The sequence below is a fragment of the Lithobates pipiens genome, unplaced genomic scaffold, assembly GCF_037356315.1.
Source record: "Lithobates pipiens isolate NorthernLeopardFrog02 unplaced genomic scaffold, aLitPip1_a1.2 Scaffold_13, whole genome shotgun sequence".
NCBI lineage: Eukaryota > Metazoa > Chordata > Amphibia > Anura > Ranidae > Lithobates > Lithobates pipiens.
This window is the reverse complement of record NW_027507718.1, coordinates 14,552,825-14,580,601: the sequence shown is the minus strand read 5'-3', so window position 1 is coordinate 14,580,601 and position 27,777 is coordinate 14,552,825. Positions and strand designations below refer to the sequence as shown.

General features: G+C 42.6%; 1 protein-coding gene across 2 annotated transcripts in view; it reads right to left on the bottom strand.

Annotated features, from left to right (window-relative positions):
* Positions 1 to 27,777, bottom strand: part of FRMD3 (FERM domain containing 3) — a 300,454-nt gene that overhangs the window by 6,076 nt on the left and 266,601 nt on the right. For both annotated transcript variants that reach the window (XM_077474871.1, XM_077474872.1), the window contains 2 exons: positions 27,183 to 27,251; positions 24,942 to 25,072 (listed from right to left, as the gene is read on the bottom strand). In XM_077474871.1, coding sequence (XP_077330997.1) covers positions 24,942 to 25,072; positions 27,183 to 27,251 — 200 coding nt within the window. The remainder of the gene's footprint in view (positions 1 to 24,941; positions 25,073 to 27,182; positions 27,252 to 27,777) is intronic.

Here is a 27,777-nt window from a genome sequence, read left to right as displayed (position 1 = left end):
AGCTTATGAGTTATTAATTGTTAAGGACGCCGCGGACAGCTTCTTGGCCCTGTCGATAAAACAACCAGCTATTCTACACACAGAATTCAAATCGGTCAATAGTTTTTCAACCAATCTGAATTTGAATCATTCTGAAAATGTGGAATTCATTAGAAAATTTATAAATTAAATTAAATCAACTGAAACAAACTAAAATAAAATAAATTCCAAAACGAAACAAAACAAAATTAGTAACATAACAAATCTATCCAAAACGAAACACATTTTTCACTTCTGCACATGTCTAATCACAAGCACTACGCTGCTACATGAATCTTTGCTGCAGCTCTAGTTCTTGTGATGTAGAGGAGTATGTGTGCCAGGGGAGTGGCAGGGGGAGAGGATCAGATGAAACATGCCTTCCTTTCCAGATGACAGATGTTAAAAAAACAGCCGGCGCTACAGTAGCCTCTGCTGGTTACATAGCATAGATGGTAGCTGCCAGCTGTTGCGTTGTGGCCACTCAGCTTTCTCCATCAAGAAAGATGGAGAACCAACATCTTCCCATGTTGTGCAATGTGAGAGGGCACATTGGGCCCCCTCTCCATTTGGGCCTGTGCGCACTGCACAGATTACACTCATGGATGATATGCCACTCTCTTGTCAGAACATGTGTCCCCATTGGAAGATTTTTGGATTTACCCTTACTTTCAGTACCTATCAGCTGACCCAGGGAGGAAGAGTAGATTGAGAATAAGAGAGGGTCAATGACAGAATCCTGGGGGATCCCAAAAGAAAAAGGAATAGAAGGAGGATGTACAATTTTAAGTAACAATGAAGGTGTGGTGAGATAGGTAAGATTAGAACCAATGAATGAGTGCAGTCAGTGAGAACAAAGCTGTGGAGTTTTTGGATGGGGGGAGGTGGTCAAAATTATCAAAGGCAGCAGAGAGGTCCAAGAGCAAGAGTACAGGAAAGTCCTTTTGCGAGTTTTAGGTGAATGGTTACTTTGGAGTGTTGAGAGTGACATCCAGACTGAAGGAGATCAAGAAGGTTATTCTCACTGCGGTGGCAGTTCTGGTGGTCGTAGACTAGGCATTCAAGGAGTTAACAATATTAACAATAATATAAAAAGGTATATGCAACTGTGAGACAAAGTTCACTTTCCTACATATTACTGGATATCTTCAACTTTTTGCACTCGGAGATCAGTCATTTACTGGAAGACGATTTCAGTCTTATTGGTATTTGTCTGGGTGGTAACAAAGGGGGGTACTGAACTTTCACAATTAATGTAGAACCCCATATCCCTGCTTACAATGTACTTAGGAGGTATATCCCCATTCCTGCCTCAGAGACAAGAAGTTAGAGATTTTCCTTACAGAGACACAGATAGCATGAAAAAAAACTATTTCCAGCAGACAAGGTAAACGTTACAACTGCTGTTTTTGTACTGCTGTTCATGTTATTTCCTGTTTAGGTGATGGCTAACACCTTTCAAATAGAGAAGTTCACAGTCAAAAACCAAGTCTGAAAGTCAGACATTAGAGAACATACAAAAAAGAGAAACATATCCGCAATGGTTAATAACTTTCTTTGCCATGTTTAAAGGAAATGTGTAGCACATACATACAGTACTTAGAAGTAGCTTAGAAAGCTGGACAGGTATGTGCCCAAGCACACCAACCTTATGACTTCCTTCACATCTAAATGCTGGCATGTCAGCTGTAAAGGTGCTTTATATACACAGACTCCCTATACCCCTGACTGCAAATGCATTAAAATTAAGCGTAAGGGAGCTTGGTAAACACCAGATTATACCTATTCAGTAAATATCAAGTATCCTATCTGATGTCTGAAACCATAATCCACGCCAACACCATTGGGTGCCTTTTGGTATTAATGAGGCATACATTAAGCAGAACCCTACTACAGGAGGTTAAGTATAGAGCAGGGGCATTACACTCACATTGATCTGCTACGACCAGTTCTGCTTTGAAGAATACATATAGAACTGTACACCTATTGAGTTAGGTATATGGACCAGATAATTTCTCATACTGCATATTCAGGTAATACTCCTATGAACCAAAGTTCTTACTAAAAAAGGTGATTTTATAACCTTCTTCCAGTGTCATTGGTGGCACAGTGGTGTAGTGGCTAACACTCTCGCCTAGCAGTAAAAAGGGTCACTGGTTCAAATCCCAACCACGAAACAATCTGCCTGGAGTTTGCATGTTCTCCCTGTGCCTGCATGGGTTTCCTTTGGGTGCTCCGGTTTCCTCCTACACTCCAAAGACATGCAGGTAGGTTAATTGGCTTCTGTCCAAAATTGGCCCTAGTATATGAATGGAGACCTTGGATTGTGGGCTCCTTGAGGGTAGGGACCGATGTGAGTGTGCAATGTACAGGGATAGGGACAATTGTGGACACTCACTCAGGTTTAACTGGATGAACTGGTGTCTTTATTCAACCTTAGTAACTATGTAACCCTACCGGGTTACAAGCACAGGGAATGCCTCAGGCATACCTGAATGTAAGGGACTGAATTTTCTAACTTTTCTGCAGCCAAAACTCCTGGCCCCTTCCATGTTCATGGGAAAATAAGATCTGAAATAATATCACAAATATAAAGACCATAGACAACTATGTTGTGTATTTCTGAAGTACAGTTAGATGGACCATCACAGAAATTACACAACATGACCTTCAGTGTCGTGAATTTCAAAAGTGCAACAAGGTATGGCTATATAATAAATATAAATAGGAAAGACGCAAACAGTCTTCACTGTTGCATATTCTGATGTGCAGCCAAATGTAAAAAACAGAAAAGACACAGAAACTTCTAGTGCTGTGTATTTCTGAAGTGTGGCAAGAAAAGCAATATAAAAACAGAAGGACATGAACTTTAGTGCTGCGTATTGCTGATGCTCAACAAGGTACAGTTGTATAACTAATATGAAAACAGAAAAGGTACCTTCTCAGTGTTTTGCCTTTCTGATTAGTAACACGGTGCGGTCATAACAGAAAAGACACCGTCAAACTTCAATTCCGTGCATTTGGTTAGCAACAGGGTACAGTCCTAAGACCGACAGAAAAGTCGCTAACAACTTTAAAAGCTGTGCATTTTTGATTAGCAACATCGTATAGTCATATGACCAACAAAAATGTCACTAGCAACTTTAAACTGTGTATTTCTGATTAGCAACAGGGTCCAGTCCTAAGACTGACAGAAATGTCGCTAACGACTTTAAATACTGTGCATTTTTTTCTTAGCAACAGCATGCAGTCCTATAACAAAAATGGCACTAGCAAATTTTAATGCTGTGCATTTTTAAATAGCAACAGGTTGTCTTATGATGATCAAAAGAAATGTCACTAATAACCTTAATGCTTTTCATTTTCTGATTAACAACAAACTACAGTATCACTTACTGTTTTGTATTTCTGATGAGCAGCAAGACAACCAGAAAAGACACAAATAACTTCCACATTGCGTTTTTCTGATGTACAACCAGACAAAGCATGAAGTCAGAGTCATGATATATTCAACTGCCCAGCAAAGGGCAAAATCTACCACAGGCATAGCCTGGACTCTATATACTAAACCTTCAACCACCAGAGGGGAAGCCGGGTAGTTCCAAATAATGGAAGTTTAAAGCCTCGCACACACAGTCTAATTGTTGGACGGCCGATCATCTGATTTTTGTCGAAAGGGCGTGTGCAGGATTTTGTCTAGCATACTAACTATACGCAAATTGTCGTTTGACAAACACAAGCATTGTGAACTACAAGAGTATAAAGAGGAAGTTTGGGCCACTTCTGCTAATTTCATGTTAGTAGAAGTTTGGTGAGCAATGATTCATGATTTTCAGATTGGACAAAACAAATGCCTTTTAAAATAAGTTTAGCATAACTACATGCAAAGCAGCTTCATTATTATCGCATTAATGATGATGAGAATTTTGACATTTCATTAATTGCTGCGTCATGAATGTTAATTCTGGATTATGAACAGTAGTTTACAACAAGACCAAACTTTTCCCGGTCGTTCCTTGATTCCGAGCATGCGTGTTTGTACTTTTGTGTGACGGATTTCTGTACTGACCATTCGAAAATCAGATGCTGAGTTCACATCACACAAAAAATTTATAGCCTGCACATCCAGCTTTTGTCTGATGTAAAAGTCAAATCCAAATCGTCTGTCGAATGCACCGTACTAATGATCCGAAAATCCGCAGACAGCTCGTTCTTTAGACTTTTCCCTTCTGATTTTCGTGCCATGTGTACGAGGTCTAAGGTGTGTGAATACCCCACAGTAGTAATAGCTGTTGGTCTACCACTGTCAAAGTATTAAGAGGTGCAGTTAGCCACACACACACTTTTATTACGCAGGTAAAAGAGTTCAAGCCTCCCAAGTATCTAAGATCTTAATGAACACAGACCTAGAGATTAATTAAGCCAGCTTCAAGAAGAGGTGGTTATAATCTTAGCCTGGAGGCAGACACCTGTAGGGCTTAAAGAGCAATCATTAGATACAGGTTAGTATATGTAGCTCTTGCATAGAGGTTTGCACCAGAACCCGTCAATTAAGGGTTGCAGGATAATAATTTATGCTTCTAATTCATCCAAAGGGTGAGCTGAGCTGTATCCCAAACCACAAAGGTCCCGATTAACTCTTACACACCTACAGATATAACTGCAGTGTAAGGAGGAATTAATAAGTTGGAGCTTGATAAGATGTTACACATGCCAAGCAACCCCCACAAAGAGAATATGTTCACAAGGGTACCCCTTGCTGTGTCCCCTAGGTGGCAGGCTGTTAAAAGCCAACAACCTCTAAATGAACCCTCTTGTAGCTACATGCCAGATTCATAGCAGCTGGCCTACTATATTCAGATTATTTGGTGTGAATTGCTGACCAGGGGAAATTTTTGCTATTACTCCTGGAATTACCAGGTACCTGCAGACCACTTCACATCCCTTTAATTAACCCTTTAGGAATGTGTAACATGTTTACTGGCAAAAATAGCCTATAAGAGACCATTTGCGTCTAACAGGTCTCAACTCTTCACTAGATCTATCCTTATTGATGAATTTATAGTGAGAGGCTGGCAACTAAATGTTGCAATAGCCACAGCATTCCCTGAGGTAAAAGGGAGCTATGGACATTGGTCTAGCTAAAGCTTCTGGGATATCAGCACCCTGTATTGAGGGAGGGAGTCCTATCTCAATGTCCAGAAACCACCAGGCTGCCAGTGGGGATTCAGTTGTTAATCTCCCAAGGGAACAAAGTCAAGTACTCACTAGGGATGCACCCTATATATCGGCCGAAAATTGCCTTTTCGGCAATTTGCTGAAAGAGAAAAATGGCCGATAATGGAGCAGAAAATGGGAGGGGATGGGCGGGGCTTTGCCCCCGCCCCTGGTGCTGCCCATCATAGGGGGTGTCCTATAGCGCAGGAGAGCTGCCTCCGCCGCCTAGTTGATTACAGCGCCGGGAACATCACTGCTTTCATTTCAATAGCTGTGTTGCCCACCACGTGCCCTCACATACAGCCTCTCCCCCTTGTCCAGGGAACTTTGAAAGACAGATCACCTGTCCCAGGATTGGACAAGGGGGAGGGGCTGTATGTGACAGCGCATGGTGGAGAACACACAGCTATTGAAATGAAAGCTGTGATGTTCCTGCCGCTCGAAACAACCAGGCGGCAGAGGAGGCTCTCCTCTCTCTTCCCTTCACAGGCTGGCTGCAATGGGGACACACTGGCTGCAATGGGGACACTTGCTGGCTACAATAGGAACACTGGCTGGCTGCACTGGGGACACTGGCTGGCTGCACTGGGGACACTGGCTGGCTGCACTGGGGACACTGGCTGGCTGCACTGGGGACACTGGTGAGGCTGCATTGATCTCTTGTATCATGTCTCTGACCATCTCCTGTACCATGTTCTCAGTCTCTGATCATCTCCTGTACTATGTCCGCAATCTCTGACCATCTCTGGGACCATGTCCCCAGTCTCTAATTCTCTGACCATCTCCTGTACCATGTCCCCAGTCTCTGACAATCTCCTGTATAAAAATATTTTTATAAAAATAAGTTTCGGTATCGGTTTTGGTTTTCGGCCTAGTGTATTTTTCATTTTCAGTATTGGTTTCAGCACCAAAAAACCCATTCGGTGCACCCCAGTATTTACCACTGTTGTCTTTCCCTTTGCCACAGGGTTTGCTTTTCCCCCAAGGTCGCACGAGAAAAGGTTAGTGGCCAAAAATCACCCCCTTCCAAGTTGCTGTCCCAACTAGGGAGCTGCCAAGTTAGGCTGTGTGCACTGCCCTAGTAGCATACCCACACACCTCTTCTGGGATTTAAACTTTTTTCAAAAGGAAGAGGGGAGGCCAGGTCCATTACCCACTTTAGGGGTGAGTTTCTCTGAGTCTACCACCTGAGGTGTGGGTACAGAGGTGTGGAAAGACTGAATAGTGACCAACATTTTCTTGAACAGATTTAAGAAAATCTTTCATTAATCCTGAGGCCTCTTTTCCAGCCAGTTTGTTAATATACCTATAACAATATGGCTTTGTGTGAGATTTAGACAATCTTTCCCTGCAGTTACCGCACTTTTTACTGGCACTAGTGCTAGCAGATGTAGAAGGTGGTTTGTCAGAGACCTTCTGTGCTCTGCTTGGGGAATCTGCAAGAGAAGAGGGAACAACCAACAGTCACTCTTCCTGGCCCCTGTATCATGGCTGCAGGCCCCCATCCCCAGGAAGTAAGAGCATGGGGGTTTACTAGGGATTACTTCTTAATCTAGCGCCAGCCCCCATAGTAGGTAAATGGCACTTACCCGGCCCCGCTCGCTCTTGCCTGCAGCCACCTGTGCTATCTTTCCATTCTCCATTTATGAGGTGGGCTCATACAGACTTTCAGCTCCTTGCAGGTCGCTAAGCTTTGGTGAGAAAGGAAAGCCTCAGCCTCAGATAGCTGCCATAACTTATTTCCAGGAACAGCATGCATATTTTAAATTAAGATAAAAGTGGTCTCTGTGGCAGGTTTGCCATGAGATCACTTCTCTCTGTGGCGGGAGAGGGCCCCCTCCCCCCTCCTGCCACACTCTGGTCACGTCCGCTCCCCTCACTGCTTGGATGCCGAGTGAGGGAAAGATGGCTCTCACTCAGCTCCATAAAATTGGAGGGTGGAAGCGATGTCAAATGTCACTATCACCCAATGCTTCAATGCTTTTTTTTAAAATGACATTTATTTTATTTATTGCATTTTATTGCATTTTAGTGTCAATTTAAGATCCAAGGTCTTTTTGACCCCAGATCTCACATTTAAGAGGTCCTGTCAGGATTCGTTGTAATAGGAATAAAAGTGAGCCAATTTTTTTTTTTCAAAAGACAGTGCAAAAATAAAAAATAAAGGATATAATCAATAAAAAATAAATTTTAAAGCGCCCTGTCCCGCCTAGCATGCGTGCAGAAGCGAACATATACGTAAGTCTTAAAAAAGTAAAAAAAAAAAAAAAAGTGTTCTAAATATCTAATTTTAGCTGTCTTCAGGCCGGTCACATCACTTGCGGACGCTTTACAGCTCCGATGGATTGCTTCTGTGGGAGGGGCCATGATCTCCCTCTGACGCCAGCCGGGGAGATCACGTGGCCGCTCATCTTCTCTGCAGAAGCCGTCTATCAGAGCTGTAAAGTCACGTGACCGGCCTGAAGACAGCTCAAATTAGGTATTTAGAACACTAGTTTTTGAAAACTACTGACATAGTGTGCTATATCAGCCTCTAATAGAGGGTCTGGCAGTGAAAAATTTTGGATTTTATTTTACAAGAATAGCGGCTGGGGTCGGGGCCAGGCCGCAGACAGACACAGAGGGGTATGACAGGCAGGAAGGAGGGGGTGAGCGGGGAGAGAGGAGAGCAGAGAGGACAGATACGTATGATGCAGGTATGTAATCAGACCACGATGATCAGGGTGGAGCAGCCCTTATTTTGTGATTTGTTTAGAGGTGGCATACAGGAAGTGGCAAGTTCAGGGTTTTTTTTTTACAGTTTAGAGGGGGGCAGATTACACGACACAAGCGCTTTGCTGTCTAATCTGCTTTAAGGGACCAGGATCTGCATTTTGGGGGGGGTTAACAAACACTTTAAGTGGTTAATGTTTACATAGCTATACCTGCAAAAGGGGCCAGCCTGAAGTGATTTAGCAGGATTTAATTTTCTGACTAAAGTTCCACTTTAAGTATGAAAGTACTGAGTGTCAAACCTTGATTTAGTAGTACATCAGGCTGTTGTAGACAAAAGTACATTTTATCAATGACACTTTAGTCATGTTCGCACCACTCCTGGCTTCAAAGGCACCGATTCCATGGAAACAAGTGAAATGCTCAATACATTTTTTTTAATGTGCTAGTCCCCCAGTAGTGCTTAGCCCTATCCACTATATTTCAGTGTGTGATGCCTGGTGTAGAAAACTACACCTCCACTCCATACAAACACAGAAAGTACTTGATGTACATGACGTTCCTGGCCACTGGAAGAATGAACAGCAGATCCTTCATGTCTTTATATGCTTTATTTCTTCTGTTTAGGGTTCTGCTTCATCCTTCTCCTACTCATCAGCTGTTTGGGATCTGCTCCTGCTACTTTATAACTCCCCATTCCTGTCTATGATCTGTTCTCACATGCTGCACTTGTGTTCATGCTCTACTTACTATTCATGTACCATCAAGTACCCCTAATGCTTCATCACAGGGACCCTTCTCCTTGGTATGTTCTCATACGTTTTGTTCTCCTCCTCTGATCTTCTTTCGCTTATGCTGTGTACACACGATCGTAATTTAGGTCGGAAAAAACGCTGATGGTTTTCCCGACGGAATTCCGACAGGATTTCGCTCAAGGTGTCTTGCATACACACGGTCACACCAAATTCCGTCCGTCAAGAACGCGGTGAAGGTAACATGTATGACGGGACTAGAAAAAGGAAGTTCAATACCCAGTAGCCAATAGCTTCTGTTTCATAGTTGAATCTGAGCATGTGTGAGTTTTTGCACGTCGGAATTGCATACACACGATCGGAATTTTCGTTAGAAACTTTTTCCGTCTGAAAAATTGAGAACCTGCTCTCAATCTTTTGTTGGCGGAAATTCAGCCAGCAAAATTCTGATACACACGGTCGCATTTTCCGACGAAAAGCTCTCATCTGTCTTTTGCTGGCCGAAATTCCAACCGTGTGTATGCGGCATTACAGTCATCTGCTGTTATTATGCCAAGCCTACTGCCCTCTGATCTTTCAGCCCCATCTTTCACCTCTCCCTCCTCATTAAAATCTCTGCTTTGTTCAATCTTTCAATCCCTCCACTCCTGCTACTTTCATCACACATGGCCCCATTATCCTGTATTCTCAGAGATCTGATCCTGATACCCATTCTTTTAAATTTGTAAAAACATTTTTTAAAGACCAATTCTGGGCAAAAAGTGAATGCAGTGTGCTACTCTTGAGCTACACTACATACATTATAGTACAATCTACCCAATCTGAGATAAAAGTACATAAAAATCCCATGTTATATATACAGTATCAAAGAATACTTTATCGAACAATATTTCAAAGCTGCCTTCCTGCTTTAAACACATAAATCAATTTTATTAACTTGGATTTTAATGCATTCTAAATATAGATAGAATTGTCAATGGAATGTAGCATCTGCTGCATTCAATTCCTACTGGGGTACAATGACTTTGTCTTGCTGATGAGCTTTGAGAATTTTTTTAGTAGTTGCTTTTAACACCACCTATACATAGCATAAATGTTGCCATAAACATAAGATGGCAAGTGGATGTGCGATTGTTTTGTAAAATGGTCAGGATGCAGGAATGGATACTATCGACCAAGATGACACGGTCATGCCCTAAATAGAAAGAAAGTAGAAACTCTGTGCAGAAGAAAACATCAGTGGCTACAAAAAAAATATAGATTATCACACTTATATCACTACTTGATGGTGTATCCCGCCTGCTTGTGGGTTTTGTGGCATGGCAGAGTACAATTCTTTGAATCTTACTAAGTGGCTTCACCACCATTATCGTACCTGAGGCTGATGGTTTGAGCCACTGCTGGTTGCCTTTCATTGACTGCATTCTTCCCCTTACCACTGTGGGCCACACCCCATATGTTGTATACATTTGCCTTGTTTTTTTCCTGTTCGCAATGACTGCTGGGTTCATTCTTCAGGTGTGGAGGTCTCAAACATACTCATATTCAACCTGCTGCCAGTGCCCAGCTGGGTACATATCCTGTTAGGCTTGAAAAGGTTTTAAAATGTCCCCAGTTTATGGACCTCCTCTCATTGCCCCCTGCGAGAAGCTGTTTGTTTTTTCATGGCTTGGAGTAGTTGTTTCGTGTTCTGTTCCTTTTAGGCATACGTTTTTGTTTTGCTTCTCTTCTGTCCCAGTGCAGACATTCCACGTTGCTCAGGGGGGATCCTGGAAACTACTGGACACTTATCTATGGAAACATCCCTGGATTTTGGAGGACTTCTTTCTTAGGGCCGGTTCACACTGGTCCCACATACGCTCCGATTTCAAGAGCACAAGTCACATGACATGTCAAAATCCGACTTTTGTTGGTCTGACTTTGAAATAGGTTCCTGCACTACTTTGGTCTGACTTGGGCACGATTTCAGCCCATTCAAGTCGGAGCATCATCTTAACTGATCCGACTTGTGGCATGTGATTTGTGCTCTGGGGATCTTGAAGTGGAACCTCCCCTTTGGTTTGGTATGGATTTTGAGGGGAAACCCCACACCAAAAAAATGGCAAAAACAAAAAACGAGCATGTATCCTGGCAGGTCAGAATGAGCGAGCGCCCCCCCCCCCCTTTCCTGGACCATACCAGGCCACATGCCATCAATATTTTGGGGGGGGGAGCTGTTTTTTTTGGCATGAGGTTTCCCCTCAAAATCCGCACCAGACTCAAAGGGCCTGGTATGGTCGGATCAAACTCGGATCCTGTTCATTGAAGTCACATGGTAGTCACAGGGCAAAGTCGGATCGGAAGTCGTCCGACTTCTGTGTTGGAGTAGCGTGAACCCGGCCTTACTCACAAGGACTATTGCATTCTTTTGCATAGACTATGATGGGGCAGATGATTAAACTAATCTTGTGGAATGTAAGGGGGATGAATGACTTCCTTAAAAGGAAATACGTATTTTATTATGTCAACATTTTCAATCCTTCCCTGACCTGCCTATAGGAGACGCATGACACCTCATTAAATGCATATTTGTTCAACCTGTCTTTCACTCAGTGTACACCTCCTATTCTGGGGGAGGGTGGTCTCTATTGTAGTCCAATGAGGTATTGCGTTCACCTGCGAGCAGATTTCAGTGGACAAACTTGGCAGATACATTGTTTTGCTTTGCAGGATCTGTGACCTTGAATTGGTTCTTGTGAATATTTACATCAACCCTCCCCCACCACACACACCTTTGAGGTGCTGCGATTGCTGGCATCCTTTATCAAAGAGCTGCTACCTGTTCCTTTTCTTGGGCAACTTAAAAAAATTTATTAATCTTATTAAGGATAAATTCCCTCCACCACAATCTCCTCCTGTGAATACTTTGTCTTTACTAGGAAAATGATGTCAGGAGATGGGAATGTGGGATTTATGGAGGCTGTTACACCCTAATGAGTCCTGTTACATTTGCTATCGCACAAATCTTTGCCTAGAATAGGCCTGGCTTGGCTACCTCTGAACTTCTTCCATACTACAAAATATATCCATTGAACCACAGAGATCTCTGACCAATGGCCTTTAGGTATTACAAGAGCCCCTCTATTCCCTGGCGTTTAAACCTCTTTTGGTTGGAGCTCTTTCCAAGATTCGGTGGGAATAATTTTATCATTTAATAATGCTTTGGTTATGTAATGCACAGTAGAGATATCTCTGAGGCATCCTTCTTAAACAAATTAGCCATATTAGGACCACCACCAGAAGAGTGTGTGAAATGAGGAAATGCAATATATTTAACACACAGTATTGTATGAAGTGTTGGGCTGTAAGAAAATAGAATGTACAGCACAGTGTACATTTTGGAGTTCTGTGCAATACAGAGTGTACAGCACAGTGTACATTTTGGAGTTCTGTGCAATACAGAGTGTACAGCAAAGTGTACAGACTAGAGTGGTGTGTGGTAAGGCATATACAGCACAGTATGCAGGAGGGAGCAGTTTACAGTAAGAAAGGCACATTGTAGAGGGATGCATAGTATAATGTACAGCACAATGTGCAGAGTGGAACGATGTGACATGATACGTGCATAGTACAGTGTACAACACAATAAGCAACCTACACCAGAGTGTTTGCAGAATATAGAAAAAAAATGTGCACCATGATGTGAAATTTGAAGCATTGTGCGGTATATGTACAGCATCGTTTTCAGAGTGGAGCAATGTTTTTTCTGTGTAACAATGTGCAGTAAAGATTATTTATACATCAAAGTGTATAGAGTGGAATGGTGTTAAGTGTTGCATACAGTAGTGTGCAGAGTGAAGTGGTGTGCAGTATAAAGTACAGAATATTCTGCAGAATACAGAAATGTGCAGTTAGCTATGTAGACCACAATGAATATGGTGTAGCAGTGTAGTGTGTACTATAAAGTACAGCACAATGTGCAAAGTGTTGGTGTGTATAGTAGGCTATGTATACTGCAGTGCACACAGTGGAGTAGCAAGCAGGATAATATACAGCACAGTGTGAAGATTGGAGTGGTGTACAGTAAGTGATGTATACGACAGTGCGCAGAGTAGAGCAGTGTGCAGTGTATTGTCCAGTGCAGTGTGCAGATTGGAGTGGTGTACAGTAAGTGATGTATACGACAGTGCGTGGAGTGAGGCAGTGTACAGTGTATTGTACAGAGCAGTGTGCAGATTGGAGTGGTGTACAGTAAGTGATGTATACGACAGTGCGCAGAGTGGAGCAGTGTGCAGCGTGTTGTACAGAGCAGTGTGGAGATTGGAGTAGTGCGCAGCAATGTTTCTCAACTCCAGTCCTCAAGTACCCTGAACAGGTTATGTTTTTAGGCCTTCATTTATTTTGCACAGGTGATTTGATCAGTTTCACTGCCTTAGTAATTACCACAGCTGTTTCCAGCTTGAGGACTGGATTTGAGAAACACTGATGTACAGTAAGTGATGTATATGACACAGTGCACAGAGTAGTGCAGTGTAATGTACTACACTGTGTGCAGGTTGGAGTGGTGTACAGTAGGTGATGCATATGGCAGTGCACAGAGTGGAGTAGTGTGCAGTGTAATGTACAGCACAGTGTGCAGATTGGTGTGTTATACAGCAAGTGAAGTATACAGCAGTTCAAAGAGTGGAGCAGTGTAAAATACAGCACAGTGTGCAGATTGGAGTGGTATACAGTAAGTGAAGTATATGGCAGTGCACAAAATGGAGCAGTGTAAAGTACAGCACAGTGTGCAGACTGGAGTGTTATACAGTGATGTATACAGCAGTGCACAGAGTGGATCAGTGTGCAGTGTAATGTACAGCACAGTGTGCAGATTGGAAGTAAGTCATGTATATGGAGTGTTATACAGTAAGTGATGTATACTACAGTGCACAGAGTGGTGGCAGTGTAATCTACAACACAGTGTGCAGATTGGAGTGTTATACAGCAAGTAATGTATATGGCAGTGCACAGTGTAATGTACATCACAGTGTGCTGATTGAAGGGGTGCACAATAAGGGATACACACCACAATGCACAAAATGGAGTAGTTTGCCATATAATGTACAGCAAGTGTGCAGACTGGAGGGGTTTGCAGTAAGGATATACAAAGAGGTGTACAGAGTGGAACAATGTGCAGTATAATATACAGCACAGTGTGCAGTTTGTAGTTGTGTATAGTAAGGGATGTACACAACATATACAGAATGGAGTAGCGCGCAGTTTAATGTACAGCACTGTGCTCAATAATGAATCTATACCACATTCTTCAGTGAAGCAGTGTGGAGTGCTTTGACATACACTATGTACATTGTGCAAACAGGAGTATGAAACGTGCAACACAGTGTGCAGAGGCAGTTTGTGTGGCGTTGTTTGTTACTAAGTGAGAATAATATGGTATGACATAGCAAGAACAGAACACATTTCTACATTTTGAAAACGCAGAGGGCAACTCTGAAAACTTTGAGGAGCCATTTACATAAACATGCGTGTTCCTACAACGTACAAATGTGAAAGGGCCCTCAGTGCCTGACTCAGGTTAATGATGCTCATTTGAGTTTGTTCGTTTTTGACAGTCACATCAGTTTATCATTTTAGGAAGTAAACATATGAACAAAATGCTAATTATACTAAACTCATAGAGGGGGTTATGTAGTAAAGTAAGGATTTGGCCCTAAGTGACCACTGAACCTAGTAGTAAAGGTTTGAGAAAAATCTTCTAAGTGGTTGCCATGAACAACCTTTCTCTCCTATAATATATAAAAAAAAAAAACTATTTGTGCTACTACACAAAAAAATAAAGCAAAAGTATTATTTCAGAGCCAAACATCTATACTTTACACAAAGGCTAGCAGTGATTCCACTGAATCCCAACCCACAATACCTCTAAAGCTGCCTGGACACCCTATACAGAATAAAAAAGAATGAAAGCGTTCTTTTTACCCGCACTCTTTGCTTTGATCCCAGATCCGAACTTCATCAAGCGTATGCAAATCTCTTTGCTGGAGTGATTCACCATGCGCAAATAAATGCTTTTAGTGGTCTTGATTTTAACCAAGCACTTCACCATAGCGCCTGCTGTTTTGCTAGCTGGACCACGCAGTAGACTCTCCGAGCAATGGCAGAGAATGGCTGTAATGTGCCAGTACTAGAAATGTTTAAAGTTAGGGGGACAGAATGGGAAGGTCACACAAACAAAGCCTGGGATTTAAATGTGAGGATAAAGTGATCTGCGACTCTAATAATAAACACTTGGCAGTAGAAGAGAGCTATGCATCTTTTCTCCCTTTCAACCACACATATAAATTTGGTAATAGATAATCAAATCAATAGAGCGTAATTACAGCACTACCACATTCTTGACAAGCTCTATTTATATTGAGACCTTTTCACATGTTTTATATTTCTCTTTGCCTCCACTTTTGTTAAGCATTGTTAGAACCTACTATTACATCACAGGCTGTTTTGTAGGTGATTAAAAATGACTTTTAACTTCAATCTGCAGTCATTTGCAGTTTTCTATAAATGCCAAAAATATTCAGAATTTTGCAACTCTGCAGACCTTGAGGCTTAAGTGCATGAAATATGGAATCCTTAGCAACATCCCTAGTTTACCAGCACTGACTAAGGTTAGATTCACATGGGCACATCGACCATACGTCTGTGCAGAGGACCATGTCTGGGAAGTGCATCTGATGGATTTCTCGGCCCGTCATTGATTTTTACAAGTTGGCTGCATGGAACACCCATCGCATGTTCTGGTGCGTTTTTGATGCGTTTTGCCACGTTCCAGTACAGTTCTGTGCAGAAGAAATGTGGCATGTTCTACTTTTTTCTGCACTGGAACTGACCACAGTGGTGTGAACTAAACTATTGGAACCCATATAATCTAATGTCCATGCATTTTTGATGCAAAAAAAAGCGCACTGGACTGCATCTGGTGTGAACTGGCCCTTAAAGTGGTTGTAAAGACACAAGGTGCATTCTATGCATGAAGGTAAAAAATCTTTAGTGTGCAGCTCCTCCCTCAGCCCCCATAACTTACCAAAGTCTGATCTCAATCCAACGATGTGCACGAGACCCAAGGCTCTCCCAGGTCTCTCCTTCCTGTTTGGCTGAGATGCGGCAGCAGGAGCCATTGGCTCCCACTGCTGTCAATCACAGCCAGTGAGGCGGGAGCAGGGGGCAGGGCTGAGCTGTGCTACCTGTGTCTTATGGAGCGAGTATGCACGCATGCCCCCACAGCAAGTAGCTTGCTATGAGTGCACTCGGCAAAGGGGGAGGGGCCCAGAGTGCCAGCGGGGGACCTGAGAAAAAGAGGATCAGGGCTGCTCTGTGCAAAACCACTGCTCAGAGCAGGTAAGTCTAACATGTTTATTATTTTTTAATAAATAAAAATGTTTTCCTTTACAATCACTTATGTTTTCTGTGTCTGTGTCAAAACAAGAAAAAGAAACAGGGAACGCAGCTCAGAAGTATTGAAAGCAGACTCACCCAGTTATCTAGCATTACAAGCAATGGTAGTCCATGGTCACTATTAGGTACCCATTGGGGTTGATTTACTAAAACTGGGGGAATACAAAATCTTGTGCAGCTCTGCATAGACACCAATCAGCTTCCAGGTTTTATTGTAAAAGCTTAATTGAACAAGCTGAAGTTAGATGATTGGCTACCATTCACAGCTGCACCAGATTCAGAATGCTCCAGTCTTAGTAAATATCCCCCAAGGTGTTGATTATTAATGAATGATCTGAAGTAATGAATACACAGCTCCACTATCAGTAAACGCTTAGAGAATTCAACCACACTTGTACTGGATGCAAACCTTAAGGACTAGCAGATCCACAATGCATTAGGTTTAGAGCAGCACACACACACAAGCCATAGGCAAGATAAAGTAAGGAGTAAGGTATGACAAGCAGGATGCAGATAGGTCAAGTAACTAAACATATAGAAAGGAAAAAATAAGATTGGAGTTCACAATAAAACAACACAAAGTTTTTATCAGCGGGTCACAGCAGTTGTAATTTGGAGGCACAGCTAAAGTAGATAGTAATACACATAAAAAGCACCTAGACTCACACAAATGTTTTCTAGGCTGGTTTGGATGTCCTTTGCTCAGCTGCAGGCTTGCTGTGGGGGTCTCGGAGAAAAAGTGAAAGAGTCAGGTGCAGCGTTCCTTGGGTTCACATCTCTTTATAGTGTTATGGGAAGCATTTCTAGTTTGAACCTTAACTGGCAAGTACCTAATATTTCTAGAAAGCCAGTTAGAGAAAATGTTCTCGGAGACCTTTAATAATGACCCCAAAACTAAAAATGTATCAACGAACAGAGTGTGAAAAAGTTCACATTACTCTGCTATGATGCAACATGCCTTTGTCAAATGGTTCTGATGAAGCAGACTCCAAATCTCACATAATAGTTCTCGGGCATTGTTGCCCCACGATTAGTAAATGGTATATGAGCTGAGATATGTCTACTTTCATCGATGCCTTCTCAAAGCTTTACATTTGTAAATTATACCTAAATCTGTGACCCCATTATCCAAATTTATTGCTTGAAAGGTTCCAATCTGAACTCAACCAAAATTTGAGTTTTATTTGACTACAACTGAAGTACAAATGGATTCCCACTGCAATGTATAGGAAATCCCTATGGCAGTGGGAATAATCAAGCTCTAATGGCTTTCCTTGGGATACCAATTACAAATATCACTTCCCTTAATACATTTTTAGTTACTTGGTGTAATTATGTTCCTGACTAAAAAACTGTATTAAACCCAAAAGCAAACATTTATTTTATTGCAGCTTACTAATTCTTGGATGGGATGGTTGCATTCGTTTTCTTTTTTAGGCTTTCCTATTTACATCTGGTGATCTGGCCGGTAAAGTCCTGTACACGCAACCAGAATATCATCCGAAATCAGCCAGTATAGTAGAAACCAGCCGACATTCAGCCCATGTGTACAGGTCCTTGTCCAACAGAAGCTGATCTCACAACAGCCTTCTGTCAAATGAATATGCTGGAAAGTCAGCGTATGATCAGTGCTGGCAGCCAATGGCTGTGAGCACTGAACTGATGTGTTCTGGCGGGGCAGGACGGGGTGGCAGTGTCCCTGTCATAATACAATAGCACTGAGGGGAGATCACTGTACTAACATTGCATAGTTAGTAGAGCGAGCTCCCTTTTCTGTTTAGCCAGCTGGGTTAAATGAAAAAAAAATTGTGTGTACCTGGCATTAGTCTGTTGTTTTTGAAAATAACAAGATCTCTTGCAGATGTATCGGTTATAGGGATGAGACAAACCATTCAACAGTGACAGGGGTGCTTATAATGATAATTTTTATGTAGTCATGTAAAACTTTTCTCCCAAAAGGGAAAAAAAAAAAGAAGTTTGATGTAACTGATAATAAAGTATTAGCTGGTGTTCAGCTTAATTTTTTTTATGTATCTAAATCTGATAGGACATCTAATGCCGCGTACACACGACCCGACTTTCCGGCAGACTAGGTCTGAGGGGATTAGTCCGTCGGACAATCCGATCGCGTGTGGGCTAGTCCGATCGTTTAAAAAAAAAAAAATCAGATGGACCTAGAAATAGAACATGTTTCAAATCTATCCGACGGACTCAATACCGACAGCCTAAAATCGGGAAAACCGTTGGTCTGTGTGCTGGTCCGACGGACCACATATGATGCAAGGGAAGCTATTGGCTACTGAATTTCCTTGTTTAGTCCTGTTTACGTCATCATGTTCAAAACGAACGGACTTAGTCCGTTCGCGTGTGGCCAAGTCCCTTAGTTCGGAAAGTCAGTCGGAACTTCGCCGAAAGTCAGTCGGGAAGACCGTCGGACCTAGTCTGCCGGAAAGTCCGTTCGTGTGTACACGGCATAACATTCCCCTCCCTCCAGAATAATAATGCTGCTGTCCAAAGGTGCCGCTATGTTCCTTCATCCACGGAAGGGACACTCTAATGCAGGAGGTGTGTTACTAGCCAGATTACCAGTGGAAAACAAAGGGGGAAAAAGCCTAAAAAAGCAAATGAATACAGCCATTACATCGAATGAATGGTAAGCTGCAATAAATTACATTACGATTTGGTTCTGGCCTTAATACCGCTACTGCGTACTCCAAACTCATCTGTAACGTGAACTCCGAACTCACACTTTTTTTCTACTCCAATGAGCTGTAGGTTGGGTCATTCTCCAACCTGCAGCTCACGTGAGTTGCAGGGCAAGGAATGACCTGGCCTGCAGCTTAATGAGATACAAAAAGCAAGAGTTTGGGGTTTTGGTTAGAGATGATTTGGGAGGACACCCAAGCGCTTCTCTATTAATAATAAAGATGTATCTATATTGCTTACAGAAAACTGCTTTCTGTAATAACTACAGTGGCAAACTGGAAAACTAAACTTGGCATGGCACAAGGGAGATCGCTATGCTATGTACAATGTATAGAATCCATTTGCTGAGCACTATGATGGGTTTGTGGATTATGTAAATTTCTTAGGAGATTAGAACTCAAGCACATACAGTAATATCACCATGACTCCGCAACAATAAAGTGCCCTGCATGCACTTTACACAACATAATATCGTAAAAGATAAAGATGAAATAAAAATCTCAAAAAACACCTTATATTTTTTTTTTACAGAAAGTGAAGACCAAATTTAGAAATGTTTTTTTTTTTTTATTTAAAAAAATGTAAAAAATAAAAAGAAATTAAATAAACATATAAAACCAGTTGATTTGATTCCCTTGCAGACTTATGTCCGACTTCAAACTAGTGCCTGAAATTATGAAAGCTGGCATAATCTTTGCACATGGGACTGTAAAATAGATACAGGTATCAAAACAAAAAGCGCTCTGGTATATACATATAAAATGTGGGTCTTACATAACTTCATACGTTTAAATGAGAATTTGACAACATTACCTACAGCTGATGTGCAAAATACTTACCTAATCCAGTGCTGACAGAAGATAGAAGGCACCTTTAGGTGCCTGCATATCAGGTCCATTGTCAGTGTGAATACCCTCAGTGACGTCACTAGGAGGGGGCCATGGCCCCACCAACATTATACTGTACTACCCAAATGAAAACACCTTTTTTTTGTGTAGCGGGTGCTAATGCTGGGTGCCTCCCCCTTCCCCTCACACATTCCATCAGCCACTGCTGCCTCAGGACACACACAAAACTGACAAGCTCTGTGAAGGGGCACAGACAGAGCCACAGCTGCGGGGGATTTCCACCCCTTCCTCTCGTCCTTAAGCTGAACAGCTGTCATTCCCGACAATGCCGCTCCTATTGTCTACAGTCAGGGCCAATGGCTGGGACAGCTAGAGGATTGTGGGACATGTAGTCCTGGATACCAGTGGGCCCAGGATGATTCCCTGAGAGTAGTTGCAGCCCCAACATGCCGAGCGGGAGACGAGAGAGGAAAAGAGGGACCACAAGGCTGTCCGGTGGAGGGAGCGAGAGAGAAAATGCCAGTGATTCTATTATATATCCCCCAAGGTAAAAACTTACCTCCAGGTGGGGGGAGCGATATGGATGGGGATGAAGGCTTCCATAGAAGGACAGGACCATATCACTGGCTGCATACATCCTGTTCTCCCCTCCACCTGGCTGCATCCACCCTGTCCTGCCCTCCACCTGGCTGCTCCACCCTGTCCTCCCCTCCACCTGGCTGCTCCGCCATGTCTCCCCTCCACCTGGCTGCACCCTGTTCTCCCCTCCACCTGGCTGCTCTACCCTGTCCTCCCCTTCATCTGGCTGCATCAACCCTGTCCTCCACTCCACCTGGCTGCTCCACCCTGTCCTCTCCTTCAACTGGCTGCATCTACACTGTCCTGCCCTCCACCTGGCTGCTCCACCCTGTCCTCCCCTCCACTTGGCTGCTCCGCCATGTCTCCCCTCTACCTGGCTGCACCCTGATCTCCCCTCCACCTGGCTGCTCTACCCTGTCCTCCCCTTCATCTGGCTGCATCAACCCTGTCCTCCCCTCCACCTGGCTGCTCCACCCTCTCCTCTCCTTCAACTGGCTGCATCTACACTGTCCTCCCCTCCACCTGGCTGCATCCACCCTGTCCTCCCCTCCACCTGGCTGCATCCACTCTGTCCTCCCCTCTACCTGGCTGCATCCACCCTGTCCTCCACCTGGCTGCATCCACTCTTTCCTCCACCTGGCTGCTCCACCCTGTCTTTCCCTTCACCTGGCTGCACCCACACTGTCCTCTCCTCCACCTGGCTGCATTCACCGTCCTCCCCTCCACCTGGCTGCATTCACCGTCCTCCCCTCCACCTGGCTGCATTCACCGTCCTCCCCTCCACCTGGCTGCATCCACTCTGTCATCCCCTCTACCTGGCTGCATCCACCCTGTCTTCCACTTAGCTGCATCTACTCTTTCCTCCACCTGGCTGCATCCACCCTGTCCTCCCTTCCACCTGGCTGCATCCACCCTGTCCTCGCCTCCACCAGGCTGCATCCACCCTGTCCCCCACTCCATCCACCCTGTTCTCCATCTGGCTGCATCCACCCTGTCCTCCCCTCCATCTGGCTGCATCCACTCTGTCCTACCCTCCACCTGGCTGTATCCACTCTGTCTGACCCTCCACGTGGCTGCAACCACCATGTGCCGCCACCCCAAATATGAAAACTGGAGACACCACTGAATAACCTGACTACCTAGAGTTCTTAATTGTTCTTTTTAAAAGAAACTTCTTAAGTCAGGTGGCTTAGGCGCCTGGACCCATCCTTTCGCACATGCTAAGCCTCACTATTTGCCATTCAGACTGCCCATTAAAGAGATGGACAAACAGTAGGGCTTAGATAGGGAGGGGTTTTAACAGATTTAAAGATGAAGCCAGAAAAATATGGAAGTAATTCTGCAGCTGCCTTTTCCCAAAGGAACAGAGTTGGCGGTCCAATGGAACATGGGTTGAACATTGTCGGCTTGTTGGTATAGCTCATAGAAGAGGAACTACCTCAAGTTATATAGAACTCTGAACTGAACCATTCCTACAGTCAATTAATTTGAGATTAGGATCATCTCCTTTTTAAATAACTTTATTAATTCTTCCAAGATCAGAAATAATTAATGCCTAGATGTCCAGGCTGAATGTAGCCACATTTAAGAATAATCTGCATACCTAAAAAAAACATTTATACATATATTTTAGACTATATAAGATTTTTATTTGGTGCGCTGTTTTATTGAAAAAGCCTGTTCTGTTTTCATTATAGGCTGACAAATGTGATCAAAACTATCATGTTACACATGCATTGTAAGTTTGCCTTTAAATAATTTTATCCATTCCTCACCCCATAACTTGAGGATGCTCTATGAAGTAAGTCCCACCCTTCTTCCTCATGTTTAGTCTCCATTCATTAAATGTACTGTATTCTGCGGGAGCTAGGCACACTGTCATTTTTTGACCTATTTTATTTTCATCTGTTGTGATCTGCACAAGTTTTCGATTAAAGCTTACTACAACTTGCATGATGTCATTTGGATTAAATCACTGAGGTTGACTAAAACTGTAGAGTGCAAAATCTGCTGCAGCTCTGCATAGAAACCAATCAACTTCCAGCCTTTTTTTTTTGGGCAAAGCTTGACTGAACAAGCTAAAATTAGAAGCTGATTGGCTACCATGCACAGCTGAATCATATTTTGCACTTTCCACTTTTAGTAAACCAACCCTACTGTCTGCCAAGATACTGAAACTGTAAGTTAAGTTGGATCTATTAGACGTCTTTCACACTGGGGCAGGCGGCATCGGTGGTAAAAATAGTGCCGCTTTACTGCCATTTTAGGGGTTAAAAGGGTTAAAACTGCCCGCAAAGTGCCGCTGCTGCACTTTGCGGGCAATTTTTAACCCTTTTAACACTTTTGGTGTATACAGCGCTCCTTCACTGCTCCAAAGATGCTGCTAGCTTTTTTTGCTGCTTTTTTTGGCGTTCTGCCAGCGCACGACTCCAGTGTGAAAGCCCTTGGGGCTTTCACATTGGAGAGACAGCAGCAAGCGCTATTTTTAGCGCTATAGCGCCGGCAAAGCACCCCAGTGTGAAAGGTGCCTTATAGTGATCACACTTTCAGTGCTTAGATTGCTGAAGCAGAACAGATACAGAATATATTGTGTGTATATATATATATATACACACATACACACACACACACACACACACACACACACACACACACACACACACACACACACACACACACACACACACACACATTTTTTTTAATATAATTTTTATTAGTGCAGTTGTATATGACAGCTGGACTATTAAACACAAGGCACTATTTATCTATTCAGTGTTCATCTATTGAGGTGTTCAGCTTTTATTTTTTCAAGCTTGTGATTGCTATATCACAGCTGATAGACATAGTGATCACATGATCAGCAACCACTCTGATTAGTTCCTGATTATTGGAATTTACTAGAAAATGAGTGGTGTATTAAAAAGAATAGAGCAGCACCATGTTCAGTGAACATTCACAAAGCAAAGATCCTCAAATTCTTCAGTATATCAACCCCAATATGTACATAGAGCATCCATATTACTTTGTTACATATGCAGCCGCTACTTTATGTTTAGTGATGCAGCACAATGACTGTGCAATAGCGTTTCTCCCTCTTATGCCCCGTACACACGAGAGGGATTAAGTCTGACAGACCTCCAAAGGAGTTCCGCCGGAGTTCCGACGGAGTTCTGGCGGACTTTTCGACCGAACGGACTTGACCACACACCATCACACCAAACTCCGACGGAGTCGAACGTGATGACGTACGACTGGATTCGACGTAGGAAGTTCATAGACAGTAGCCAATAGCTGCCCTAGCGTCGGTTTTAGTCCGTCGGAGTAGCACACACACGAGCGAATTATTCGAAGGGGACCGGGTCCGGCGGAGTTCCGTCGGGAAAATTTGAAGCATGCTTCATTTCTAAAGTCCGTCAGACTTTAGCAAAGCTAAAGTCCGTTGCAGCCCACACACGATCGGATAGTCTGACGGACTCAGTCCGTCGGAGTTTGGATGTCGAAAAGTCCGCTCGTGTGTACGGGGCATTAGTGCTACTTAGTCAGACTGACTAAAAGAAATAGGCTGTCTGGGTGGCTAATAAATATTATTTTGATGGTCTGGAGGACCACTATAGGGAGAACCTACAAATCTGTATAATAAATAAAAATGTCAAACTGTAACAAGCATATTCAATTTGCACCAAGAACTGTTTTTTAAATATTACAGTAATAACTCAAGGTCCAGATTAAAAATACAATCTATTTTTCCTTAGTGTTTATAGCCACAAGAATCATGCAGGTTGTCCTAGTTTGTGCATTTTTTATTAAAGAAAGTATACGAATTAAGAGTTTCTCTCCTGAAGATTATGTGAAATATTGTGTTAGAACTGTTTTACTAGAGAAAACTTAGCACACTCGAGAGGACAGCTGTATCAAACACACAGCAGATGCAGCTGCGAAATTCTCTTCTCTGTGGCATAAACAGACATTTTTTCACACAATCAATACATAATCGCGTTCATCTCGAAAAATATTAAGAGCCCTCCACTGACCAATGTCTAGTGATTGAACTACAAAAGGGTCTGCACTTTTTAAAATTATTTTAATTGCTCAGAGTATTTAGCATGTCTGCAGGCAATTTGCATAAAGTGGCTCTACAAATAAGTGGTACTTTAGATAACATAACATCCAGTTGACATCATCTGCATCAGGATTCTCCTAACCACAAAAAAAAAAAAAAAGAAGAAGAAAATTAAACACTATGGGGGTTATTTATGAAAGGCAAATCCACTTTGCAATGAAAGTGCACTTGGAAGTGCAGTCGCTCTAAATCTAAGGGGAAGATCTGAAATGAGTGGAAGCTCTGCTGATTTTATCATCCAATCATGTGCAAGCTAAAATGCTGTTTTTTATTTTCCTTGCGTGTCCCCCTCAGATCTACAGCGACTGCAATTCCAAGTGCACTTGCAGTGCAAAGTGGATTTTCCTTTAGTAAATAGCCCCCTATGCTTTTATAAGAAGGGCTGTGTTATGCATACGTCAAGAATATGGAGTATCTGCCTCTGGGTTTATGGGCATATGCACCAATCTGATGCTCCATCATATTATGTAAAGCCACACATTATATATATTTTTTTCAACAGAAGGAAAGTACAATTAACACAGAGAGATCATAAATATTCAAAAATCTATTTACCTTCTTCGGTTGGTGCTGCTTCCTCTTCATCCTCCTCACTTGGAGATGGTATGAGAGGCTGCAATGGTTCCATGTTGATGATTAGCTGCTTGTTTAAGGAGTAAGAGCTGCGACTGTGGGGTATTAATGACCTAAATGGCAAAAAAGGAAAATAACAGGTTAGTAAAGCTGGCTAATTTTTTTATTAAATTTCCTTTAGATTTACCTTTAACTATGTAGTGCAAGGGCCTTCCTGATTGCATATAAATTGAAAGTGTTTAGGTTTGGTTTATAATTTTGGTAAATTGAAAGGAAAATTGTACAATAAAATTGTATAATGTATAGCCAGCCTAAGTGTGTAAGGAAGTAGGAATGTGTATATGCATTTCCAATATAATATGTAAAATAAGGGCAATGTTCCACTTATCCTTTAATACAGAAATATAAAATAGTTTATAAAACCCACTTTACTTTATAAGGTCTACCAACCCATATCACCCTGACAATTTGTTGTGTTGCCAATATTGTATCTATTCTGTGACAAAAGCTCTCTGCCCAACCTGATATTACAAAGAGGGCTTGTTGTTACTTATTTTTCCACCGTGAAAACTGTACCTCCTGTTTGTAACAAGATATTAACCCTTAGGTGCTCACGGCACGCAAATATGTGTCCTCTCGGTGGGTGGGCTCTATTTGCACACTGATTAGCAGATACAGCTCTGCCAAGACTGTGCGCCCCGTGCACTCCCAGCACTGTTACTGACAGCTAACAGAAAGCTCCCAATCACAAGAAGTACAATCATGTGACAACAGCCAATCACGGCGGTCATGTGATCATAAACTCCCTCTCGCTTCCCGGCATCTGAGATCCCTTAAAGAGCTGGGAGGCACCAGTGTAAAACATATTGCCATCTGACGCCATACCAGAATAGACCCTATAGTCAGGGTGCTGGAATGACTCCTGAATGGTATCAGTAATAGAACATAGATGCAATGGGGTTGATTTACTAAAACTGGAGAGTGCAAAACTGACGCAACGCTGCAGAGAAACCAATCAGCTTTCAGGTTTTATTGTCAAGGTTTAAAGTGCTTGTTACCCCAGCATTTCATATTTCTGATATGTGCCTGCTGTACCATGTACTTGTATGAAAAAGTATCCTGTTCTCTTTGTATTGCTTCCTTTTTGTGAAATCCCTGATGTTCCCACCAGTCTCTCTAGTTTCCTATTAGAAACTGACCATACTAAGCAGGAGAACGCACCTTTGTCAGTTCTCTAGCTATGCTGGGAACTCAGTGTGCTCTCCTCCAATGACCAGATTTGTCCTGACAGGCCCCCGCTGCACAGCAATTCACTGGAAAGCTCGGTGTGTATTGCTGCTTCTCCTCCTCCAGCTCTTAAGTAGCAAATCATACCTCCCAACTTTTTGAAATGGGAATGAGGGACACCTATCAGCAAAAGTATGCAGGCAGAGGTCACATACCTTGCCACACCCCCTTAAAGAAGAATTGTACAAAAAACAAGATTGGTTAAAAGTGCTTTTTTTTACCACCACTATTCCTTTATATTGGCTTTTGAAATTTACAAATGCAGCAATTTAGAAATCAGATGAAAGTTTTAGTGCTGGAAAATACTTTTTGATAGATAAAAAGTGAATTTTACATATATATATCTATGCAGATTAGATCAAAATGAGGGACAAATGAGGAGGAATGAGGGACAGAGGGGCATTGCTCCAAATCAGGGACTGTCCTTCAAAATCAGGGACAGTTGGGAGCTATGGCAAAGGACAGAGGGGATGTGATCACTTCTAAAAAAGGGAAAAGGGGTATTAATATGTTTTTTTTAATATTTATTCACAAATGTTTTGCCTTTCATTTCTATTTTAAACAGAATGGGTTGTTTTACAAGGTGTTGGTTTACTATCACTTTAACTGAACAAGCTGAAGTTAGAAGCTGATTGGCTACCATGCATGGCTGTACCAGATTTTTACTCTCCAGTTTTAGTAAATCAAACCCAATATCTCTTCAGTACACCCAAATGTGGGCCACGCAGTGCCCATTCTTCAGACATTCAATAAATGATCACATGCCTAATGATAGGACCCTGCGTGGCCTGAAACATTGCATTTCTATGTGATCTTCAAAAAAAAGCCTTTGCATCGTGCAACAAGCTTGTGGTTGTGCTGATGATATATTTCATCTTATTTGCAACAGACTCTGATGTGCATTAGGGGTAGGTATTTAAATAGGTTTGAATTTACCTGTGGACTTCTGGAGGATCCCTTTGAATTTTTGAGCTGGCTTCAACAACTTCTTTTGCAACTTTTCCACTGATTTGGAAGAAAATAAAATAATACATTGAATTCATTTTCAATCTACATATAATATATCTTTGATAATAACTTACTTATTGTCAGGAAAAGTTTCACCTGCTGGGGGCACTGTCAGATCTATGGGTCGCAATACTGGTGTCCACCAGCGGGTATCTCCTGACAGTCTGGAGCTGACATAATCTCCTGCAATCAGGCGTCACCTGAGACTGATTGCAGGAGGTGTATATATGCCTGGCAGATGCTCACACATTTGCCTTGGTATTGTTCCTTGAGCCCTGACCTGTGTTCGCTAGCCTGTAATCCTGTATCCTGATCCTGACCCTGACCCTGACCCTGTTATCCTGCTATCCTGTTATCCTGTGACCCTGTATCCATTCCTGGACCTCTGCAGCCTGATTCCTTCCACCTGTTCCTCCTGTCTACTGTTACCCTCTCCCTGCCCGGTCTTGTTCCTAGCCCAATCTGCTTGATCTCCTGTGTATGACCCTGGCTTGTTTACGATTACATCTTACTCCTGTATATA